At 53.9% G+C, this 10,039-nt stretch overlaps 1 protein-coding gene and 1 long non-coding RNA gene across 4 annotated transcripts in view; one reads left to right on the top strand and one right to left on the bottom strand.

Moving 5' to 3' along the window:
• Positions 1-3,846, top strand: part of LOC111817950 — a 6,467-nt gene extending 2,621 nt beyond the window's left edge. Inside the window, exons 2-3 of the long non-coding RNA XR_002822042.1 lie at positions 2,754-2,759; positions 3,835-3,846. This is a non-coding gene — a long non-coding RNA (uncharacterized LOC111817950). The remainder of the gene's footprint in view (positions 1-2,753; positions 2,760-3,834) is intronic.
• Lrrc30 (leucine rich repeat containing 30) overlaps positions 1-4,715 on the bottom strand; it is a 15,388-nt gene extending 10,673 nt beyond the window's left edge. The window contains exons 1-2 of one of the 3 annotated variants that reach the window (XM_023720420.1): positions 2,248-4,715; positions 140-2,071 (exon numbers count right to left, since the gene is read on the bottom strand). In XM_023720420.1, coding sequence (XP_023576188.1) covers positions 2,652-3,557 — 906 coding nt within the window. In that variant the 5' untranslated portion in view covers positions 3,558-4,715 and the 3' untranslated portion in view covers positions 140-2,071; positions 2,248-2,651. Of the gene's footprint in view, positions 1-139; positions 2,072-2,247 lie in introns of those variants that run through there. The other 2 variants (XM_023720421.1, XM_023720419.1) reach the window with 2 other exon arrangements.
• Positions 4,716-10,039: the final 5,324 nt, after the last annotated feature.

The raw sequence follows: 10,039 nt of genomic DNA, 5'->3' as shown, positions 1-10,039 counted from the left end.
GGAGTATATATTAGCCAAGGGCTGGGGGATTGAAAAAGGAAGAAGCTTGTAATCAGGGGCCTGAATAAACCGCTGAAGGAAGAGCTGTGTGTTGTGTCTCCTTGCTGGCGAGGTCGTGCGCAACACTGAGTGACATGAAGACCGCAATGTCATCACCAGACTCCACTTCAAGTGCCCAATTAGCTCATATTCATTTAGTGACTGAATACACTCCACAGCCAACGTAGCCATCCACTGGGCCTGGATTCGGCAGCTCCAGGGTATTGGGAAATGATTTGGCTGCGGTGGCATCCAACGTCCAAAGACAGGCATGAAGCCTTTCCCAGCCAGTCAGCAAACTGGCAGATCCGACAGCAAAGACATTGAAGGTCACCTCAACTTCCCTCCCTGGTCGGGCTTCGAATAACTAAGCAGGGTAACCAGTGTGTTGCTCAGCACTTCCCTTTATCAATAAAAACTGGGATTCACAAAGAATCAATATCTAAAGCACAACAGTCGACAACTACACTTTTGTGACTTCTCAGTGCAGTGTTCACAAAGAAAATCCTGCCTCTCTACTTCTGAGAAACACCCTTGGCAGCTGGCAGTCGGACTGACACCAGGTTTTCTTCTTTTAAAGAGTGTAATAAGCTCTCAGGTCACCTTCAAACTGTGGCTGCCTCTGTCCCCTGGAGTAGTTGCTGAGGGTTGGAGTGGCTGAGGAGAGACAGTGAAGCGGTGGCTCAGCAGCAAGGCCCTGGAGCTGCTGTCCTCGGCTCCTGTCTGCCCACAGCAAGGTCGTGCAAACGCGAGCGCCCAGGGGCAGCAGGTGCCGCCGGCCGCCATCCTGGCACGCGCCGCGCCTGTCTGACAGCTGCGCGGGCTTCTGCCAGAGCCTCCGCGAGTGTCCTGCCCAGTTCTACTCGGGAACTCTCACCCCACAAGTTCGCGGGAGTCGAGGGGCCAGGGAGAATTCCACCAAGAGCTTTGAATAGGTGAGGGAACTCGGGCCAGGACTGGGGCGCGAGCCCCCGCGGGCCTGGCAGGCACGGCTCTCCAGCTGCCGCTGGAGCGGGTTTTAGAAGCGACTTCTTCAGTGGCGCACCAGAGCTCACGCACAGACCTGAATATGGAACTACAGGACTGCAGGATGGGATGAGCACGGCTGCACTTGGCCTCCTTTTAGGCTGGGAGAACTGATTTTGTAGTCTCTTGGGGAAAATCACTTATTCCTATGAATAAGCTATTTCGACCCCCTAGGGGCGCTTTCTTTAAAAAAGTGAGACAGCTGCACGCTAGGCCTGCCTAAATCCAGACGCTTCAGAGGAACTGCGCGCCAGGCGCCTGTGCGCCTCTCCAAGTGGGGGTGGGGCGGGGAGCCGAGGGTCACATGGCTGCGGAAGTGGAGGGTTCAGCTGGCTCCTCTGTGATCTTTGCTTACTGTGCTTTCCTCGCTAAACTTTGGCCCTCAGGCAGGTCTACACCATGCAGTGTGTTGTTCTTGCTTTGATCTCAGGCTGGCCGGGCTCATGGCTTACTGCACGTGGCAGAAACCCATGTGGGCCGGTCTCCTCCTCCAAAACCTGCTCAGCGGGTAGAAAGAACAGGACGTCGCTGCCCCTCGGAGGTTTCCAGCCCCGTGTCCTGCACCTCCTTCCTGCCGCCTTTGCGTTCTGGCTTCTTCACCCAGAGGAGACAGTCATGTCCTGCACTCTGGTTGCCGTGACAGCAGGAAGATCCAGTGACCCTGGTGCCGGAGCACGGCCACCGCTTGCTGATGTCTCTAACAGCTGCGTACTCTTAAAATCAAAAGCAAAACAGAATCGTTTGTGTAAAGAGCTTTGAATGTCACGGAACTCGTTTTTTAAAGCGCACAGATGCGAAAGCCAAGTAGCAAAGACCCACCCCCCCTGGCTAGGTGCCTGGCTGGGAAGGTGCCCACTTCCTGCGTGGGGCTTGTCTGCACCTCTCCTCCTTGTCCTGCCCACGGATCAGCCTATCCCGTAGAGAGCAAATCCAGGAAGTGAATGCAGAGTGCAGAGACTTGGCTGATGGGCAGAGGGGTCGCGAGGTGGCTCCTGGAGGGGTACAACTGGAAAAAAGGCAGAAACCACACACTGACATCACCCGGTATTTATTGTCTGAAAACCACCAAACTACTACTGATACCACCAGATTTACACACGCGGCCTGATCATTGCCCTGCAGGCATTTTTAAAGGAAAAACTCTTATGATTGTTCCCCCACAGTCACAAGAAAAAACTGTACCTGTATTGGTCCTTGGCACCCTGGGGCCTGGCTACATTCTGGTCCCTGGTCCTAAGGACCCTCTGTAGCGGCAAGCACAGGAACTGGACGTGCGGTAGCCACCTGTCTGTAGGTTGCCTCCCATTCAAGGGTAAAAAAACACCCGAAACATTTTCTTTGGCTAAAACCAAAAACCTGCTATGTTGTCTGTTGAGAATGAGATAAACATGCTACCCTAGTGGTCACTGAGAACACAGAGTCATAAGCAGACGCTTCCCACAGGCAGATGTGCAATAACAATTCAACCAGTGGAAGCAAAACACCGGCTCAGGCTGAGAGCTCAAGGACAGGCCTCGACTGGAGGGAAAGAACTCCAGCCCCAGGGTCTGCGTGACTGGCTCCCGTCCAAGCTTCCTGTGTCCACATCAGTTGTGCTTTTTATCCTTCAGGTAGCTGAAGAGCATCTCCAGGCCACCCTCCACCAGCTCAGGCAGGGGCTTGGAGAGCGGGTTATGGGAAATGTGGAGCCCTTTGTCCATGGGGTTCCACGCAATCCTCCTCAGTCTGCACAGCAGGTAGAGCTCGTCCGGCAGGGTCTGGATGTCATTGTTGTTCAGATTCAGCAGTTCCAGGCTGGTGACGAGGCACAGCGACCTGGGGAAGGAGTGGATGTTGTTGTTCTCTGCGATGAAGATCTGCAGGCCGGCCAGGCACTGGATGCTCTCGGCGACGTTCTCCAGGCGATTGGAGCCCACGTGCAGGAAGTCCAGCTCCTTCAAGGAGAACACACAGATGGGGATGTGCGCAAACTCATTGTTGCTAATGTTCAGCTTTCGCAGTCTGGAGAGGTCGGCGAGGCTGGCTGGAAGCTGGGACAGGCGGTTGTGAGACAGACTCAACACCTCCAGGCTTCTGCACAAGCTGAGCTCGGCGGGCACCTCCGCCAGGCAGTTCATGTTGGCGAACAGCACCTTGAGGCTCTGCAGGTGGCCGACTTCCCGGGGCAGACTCTTGAGCCGGTTCCCGCACAGGTTCAGGACCACGATCCGAGTCAGTCTCCCCACGTCTGGAGGTAGAACCCGCAGCATGTTGTGGGACAGATTGAGTCGCTGGACCTCTGACAAGCCCCACAGAAAGTCGGGAACATCAGTCATCCCTTTGGTGACCAAGCTGAAGCTGACATGGCACATGCCCCGCTTCAGCAGGGACCGAGGGTCCTTTCCTGAGAGCAGGATGTCATCCCAGGAGGAAAATTTCTGCCTCCCCTTCAGCAGCAGCACCCTCTTGGGGTCCTTGTCCTTGGTGCTGGCCCTGGACTTCCCAACCCCCATCACGTCCGCCTGTCCTGTTGTTCTTCTTGGTCCCCTTCAAGGTTAGGAACTTGTCCAGTTTTTGCAGCCAGTGACGACAGAGGGGAGAGCAGAGCCGTGGCCAGGAGGTTGCTGTGTGGATCAGGCTGGTGGCAGAGGCTCTGCCAGGTCTTGAGATGACCCCAAGAGGGTCCCCGCGCAGCTTGGGCTCACTGTGCTCGCCCCGAGTGTGGCTTATGCGCTTCTCTCTGTGCAGCTGAGTTGTAATGATATACGGGTCCCCGAGGCTCCCAAACAGAATTAACTGCTCGATTCCCTCTGAATGCCACAAGGCAGCTGTCATTGTCACTCTGCCTGAGTTTTATTGACCTGCTATGTGCACACAGGTCACAGGGTGGCTGCATATAACTTTACCCGCTCAGCTTTTCTTGGGTGTCACAGTTGAGCAGGGTGATTAGCAAGCCCATCTCTAAAAAGCGGCACAGGGCAAGATCTCAGCAGATGAGTGATCTCATTCCAGACGCTGGGTGTGGGGCCTGGCTGGGCGCCAGTCAGAGTTGGCTGTCCGCAGATGGGGATCGTTAGGTGGTCTGCGCCCTGGTTGCTAATGACAGTAACCTTGCTTCTGTGGGAAGAAAGCACCGAATACATCCCAGGCACCTGGGACTGCAGGAACTGCAGGTTCTACGCTGCACCTGTCAGAGGTGACTGGTGACCAGGGAGCGGAGGGGCCGGGGCCCGCATCCCAGGGCCAAGCAGAGGCGCTCTGGCTCCCCTGAGTCATAGCGGGCCTCCGAGTGCTCCAGGGCGACTTGACCTGCTTGCACAGCCACAGCAGTCCACCTTGGGAAGGCCAGCATGGGGTGCCTGTAGTCTCGGAAGGATGCCCTCCACTGCCTCCTCAACGTGTGCATTCCTTGAAAAATCCACTTCCGCCCTAAGAGTTCAGAGTTAGTGTGTAGGCGTCATGTGAAGAACTGCATTCCTTGAGTTTCCCATGCTGGAACCCTGACAGCCGTGGCCTCAGAAAGTCACAGGTGTGTTTGGCAGCAGGGCCAGGAGAAGATGGCCAGCAGCACATTAGGGAGAGAGCCTCAGAAGAAGCCAGCGGCCGCCAGATTGCAGACGCCCAGGGTCTGCAGCCCAGAGGAAAGCAGGAAAGCTCATTTCTGTTGCCGAGCCCTTGGGCTGGGGGTTTGTTGTGGCAACCCTGGCAAATGAATGTGGCCAGGAGGGAGGGCACAAGCTGGGGTGTGGGGTGAAAATGCCTAAAAATAGGAGGTGATTAAAGAGAGAAGGGGCAGCATGGTGACAGCCAGAGCTCTGGGAAAGCGGCCCGCAGCCCACGTGGAGTGCTGACTTGGCCCTGAAGCTGCGCTGCAGGGGGCAGCAGCCCTGTGGGGCTGAGATCCTGCCCTCATGGGCTTGTGCAGTGCTCTGAGCTCCAGCCAGGCCTTGCTGAGGAACAGCACAGAGCCCTTGGCTAGCATCCACCCAGCTGGTGGGGCTGGAGGGGCCACCAGGACTCCCAGACAGCTGAACACGTGGGGTCCTGTCCCCACGGCCACTGGAAAGATCTGACCCCTGTGGACCAGGTCACCAGATTAATATCATCCCTTAGTTATCGCAGGTTGATCAAGCCCACAATCTCCCAAATGAGTGGAAAATGAACGCTTAAGTAAATGAGACAAATAACAGCAGCGCTCTGGGAGGATCAAAAACCCTCTCACGGAATTTGAGATTTTCTGGGGTTTTAGACCAAGAACTTCTCTGGGTAGCCCATATTTATCAGCTTTTCCAAGGAAGGGGGTGTATACTAAAGAAAATGCAGGAATCTGGGCAGAACTTGGGAGTCCCTTCCAGGGCTTGTCCAGGGAATGCATTATGTTAATTTAGAAGTGTGTTACCTCCAGGAAGGCATTCCCCAGTGAGAGGCCTGCAGCTACAGTCTTTATCTAGCTAGCTGAGGCTGGGGTCAGGTGTCCCTCGCTGTGGCCTTGTCCTGTCCTTTGAGGCCTTGGGGCTTCACCCACCACTACAGGCCTCCTGTAGTGACCACACTGGTCTACGTACTATGAGTGTTGGGCTGGGCCTCAGGCAAACTCGCAAGTAAACGTGAAAAGCTGACAGGTTAATGTAAGCCCTGCCCAGCAGCTCCACAGTGGTCTTCCTCACCATGACCTTGGATCCTCACCAAGGTGGAGACCTTGGAAATCATTTCTGCAGGGCACTTGAATGGTTTACCTGTTAATCAGAGAAAAAGGACGAGGCCAGATGTGTAAGCTGAGCCTTGGATGCAGACCGTGCTTCTCTGCGTAGAGCTTGTGGGACAGCACAGGCCACGGGGCAGTGCGCTCTGCCTGCCCCTCCTGGTGATGTCATGCTGGGCTCAGGACACTGCGGCTCCATGGGAAGGTCCTGGGAGGGCTGGAGAGCCAGCCAACAGCCTTCTTCTCGGTAGCAATTGTCTCTGTTCCTCTTAATGGTTTTTCCAATATGGATTTTTGAGTATGCATTGATAGCCAATATTTATTGAGTGTTTGGTCCTAAGTACCTTTTGTGTAGGGTAAGGAGGTCAGTCATCCATCTCCACAGATGAGAAAGCAAAGGCAGAGAGGTCAAGCCGCCTACACAAGGTCAGGTGGACAGTCCCTGGTAACCCAGGCGTCCGAGCCAGTCAGTCTAGGCCCACAGCCCGGGCTGCGGACCCTAAGGCTATCTCGCCCAGCCTTGCAAACAAAAAGGAACTCTGGCAAGGTTCTTTGTTTCCAGTGCCACCTGCTAAGTCCTGTGGAACAAAGATAAAGGAATGACTGTGTAATTGTATCCATGTGACTAACAGTGTAATCAGTCACTAACTCCACTCACTCCACTGCCAAACCAATTAGAAGAGCAGAAGTTAAAAGATCATTCCAAAAACTTTCAGAGGACGTGTTTTTTTCCAGAAGTAGTCCAGATCTTCTCTAGTGGGTTCTCCTTTACCAAATGGAGGAATCCAGTGACTGGGTGACTTGGTTTCTTCTAATTGTTTAAAATGCACACTGTGTGGGGCTGAGGAGATAGCTCCGTGGCACAGTGCCTGCCTGGCAAGCGCAAGGTCCTGAGTTCAAACCCTGGTACCAAAAAAGAAAAAAAAATATAGTGTGCCCACCCAGTCGACCACTGTGATGCAGGCAGGCAGAAGGCGTTTGTCTCTGGAACTCAGCCTCCTCCTGATTCTCAGGACCAGCGAGCTGACCCTGGGGACAGGAAAGCCACCTTTGACGATGGGCTAGCACAGGCGACACTAGGATGGTTTTCCTGTTGGTGACCCTGACTTCAGTTTCCAGGAGTAGACAGAACTGGGGCAGGGCTGGCTTCATGACTCCAGAGCCCACACACTTAGCTTTTGTCAAAAGATTTTTCAAGCCTTCCTGAGTGGGTTCCAGTTAGGAATGAGCCTCAGAATGAAGCACTGTTGGAAGAGTTCTTCACATTCCAGGACATGATTAGTAATGTGATTGTCTTCAAACCTGGGCAAGTTACACAATGATTAAAATGCGTTGAACAGGCCACCACATTCGCTGCGTTTCTGTGTGACTGTCAGTGATTGTTCCAACTCCAACGCCCACCATCACTTTAATCCTCAGTAAAATAAAACTAAGATGATGAGGGTGTGAAATAGCAGCTTCCAGAAGCCTCTGAAGCTACTTCCAGCTTCACAATATGAAATGTCTACTAGAAACACTTGTTTTTATCCTCATTACGAACCTTCAGCTTATGCCTACGCAGCATCTATTGAGTTTAGAACAAAGAAACACATATGTCTAAACAGTTATTAAAATTGTCTTACTGATTCAAACTTTTAAAATCAGAAAATATAAGAAAACATGAAGTGGAAGAACCAATAGCCTGCATTATCAGTCCAGACTTTTCCTGTGCATACCTATTTCAACCTGTTTTCTTCCCCCCAGCCCCACAAAAGGGAAGGAGCTTTACTATCTGTCTTAGCCCAGTGCTGTGTCTGGCATTAGTGCGTGCCCCAGAGGTCCAAGTGTTAGGAGCGCGGTCCCCAGAGAGCAAGATGTGTGGCCCGGGGGTGTCCTGGAACACGGTGGACGCTGTCTTGGGGATGGGCTTGAAGTCCTTCTCTGGGGCCCCTTGGTAGTTCTCAGGCAGCCACAGCTCTGTACCACTGAGCTGTCTCCCAGAGGTGGCTTTGTGCTATGTTCAGTGCCATTCCTGGCTTGGGGTGATGGGACCCTGCCGAAGAGCTCCCACCAGAACTGGGCGGGGGATGCAGCTGCCTGGCCCCGAGCCTCCTAACTGTGGCCAGGTGAGCCTCCTGCCTTCCTAAGCGGCCAGTCTCAGGCCTTTCCTTCTGGCAGTGAAAAGCGGGCTGATGGAGCCCAGGCCTCCAATTCAAAGCTTAAGGCAAACGCTTCCGGGGCAAGACTGACTGCAGAGCACAGCCCAGCCATGCAGGATCAGGAGAACACCGGAGGAGGGGAGGAGGGACAGCACTCGAGCCACAAGAGCCAGCAGCCCCAACTGTGCACCACGCACAGCCCGGGGCCAGCTTCTACCAACATCTGTCTCAGATCAACCTGTGCTCCCACATCTGTAAAACATACACAGCATTAAAACCAAAAGTACCCTGTAAAACTGCGGCTGAGACAGGAGGATCACTGAGTCAGAGCTGCGTAGCGAGACCCTGTACCAAATAGATAGATAGATAGATAGATAGATAGATAGATAGATAGATAGATAGATGATAGATATTCTAAACGTCCCTGAGCAGTGGTTGCTCATGGTCTGTGGCCCCTATACAGCAGGGGGTGTCACAGGATCTCAGTAACAACAGCTATGCCAGAAACAGTGGCTATCAAACTCACACTGCCTTCGCCCATCCACATCCCTGTCCCCAGGGTTGCTCGAGGGGTACTGTCACCAGCCTGACTCCTCTTATACTCTTGTTCGTGAACCGGACACTTCCTCCAAGATTGATCCGCCAGTGTTCCACTTCCTCAAACACATACCCCAGGCAATCACAGGACCTGTCCCATGAGGCTGCAAAGGGAAACGCCAGTCACAGGGACCTCTGAGGAAGATGGTCCATTCCAGGCTGCCTAGTGCTCCAGGGCTGGGACCCTCGCCCATCTAGAGCCAGCAGCCCCTTGCCCTGCCTGCGGGGTCCCCCTTACCCATGCCTCACCCCAGTCCACTCTTCTGGGCTGCAAACAGATTGGAGCACACTCCCAGGAGACACTAGGTGGAGGGCCATGCTCTGTGTTTACCTCTCTCCTGTGTCACCTCCTGGAGCCACCCTGAAGACAGTCAGGAGTCCATAGATGAGGCAAGGATCCTGGTGGGTGGAGGGGACTTCAGGTAGGCTGTAACCCCCTGCTGAAATACACCTAACTCTGACCCCTGAAGGAAGTCTGATGGGAGAAAAGAACAAGGCAGAAGGAAGTGGGTGTGGCTACCCCGTGTGCTCTTCTTTGCTTCTCTGTCATCATTTTGTCACTTAGGGTCCCTCGGGAGGGATATCCTTCCCTCAGGCATCACCAAGCCCCAATCCGCCTCCCTGGCAGAGCTCTCCAGGAAGGGCCACCCCAAGTGTCCTTCACTCACAGCGATCCCTCCCTAGATACCTCTGCAGGCAGCCTGGCTCCGGATGTGGCCCAGCCTGTGTCCTGCTCTGTGAGCAGTGGAGCCCACATGGAATGACATAGCCCAAAGAAGGCCAGGCCGTGTACTGTGCCCAGGGGCACACCTCCACGACCCACCTCACAAAGGTACCCACCAGCCTTCCGGAGCAGATCACAAAGCCAGTCAGGTGGGCCTCCACCCCAGCCCCCAAGGGCAGGGCCATGGAAGCACTGCATGCTCCCAGGCAGTGAGGGAGGGATGGAGTCGAGGGTGCCGTGATGCGAGGTGAAGGAGCAGTCCCACAGCCAGCGCTCTGCACATGGAGTTTACATCAGACAGCAAGGCGATGGCCTCAAGGGCGGTGAGATTCTACACATCCTCACACCAGTGTGCAGAGCTTTGCTGAGATCAGGCCTCCCTCGAAGATTACTGTAGCATTTTGACATAGTAATTTGATGAGTTACTGCTTTACTAAAAAAAAAAAGCAGAGTAATTAATTTGGTCCTCTGAAGTAAACAGTCCCTCCCTAAGAGTCAGGCCTCTCTGATAGTGTTGCAGAAAACAAATATCAAGTCAAATGGAAGATTTTGCAGCAAGGAATGAGAAGGCAAATTTTATTACACTAGCAGGCTGGAGAACCCAGAGGTTCAAATCACCAGCCCAGGGTCAGGTTTCAGCTGAGTTTAAGGTTTGCGAGTGAGAGGTACACAGCAGATAACAGACTATGACATGATTGGTTCCATGGAATACAAGAATTGCATCATGAATTGTTGGGCAGAATTGTGCAGGAGCATTCTGGGAGGGAGGGGGCCTGAGAGGAGCAGGCTGAGCTGAAGGTGTCCTTGACTAGGCCAGCCTTCCCCGGAGCATGA

The sequence above is a fragment of the Octodon degus genome, unplaced genomic scaffold (assembly GCF_000260255.1).
Source record: "Octodon degus isolate 3935 unplaced genomic scaffold, OctDeg1.0 scaffold00075, whole genome shotgun sequence".
Taxonomy (NCBI): Eukaryota; Metazoa; Chordata; class Mammalia; order Rodentia; family Octodontidae; genus Octodon; species Octodon degus.
This window is presented reverse-complemented; position numbering and strand designations above follow the sequence as displayed.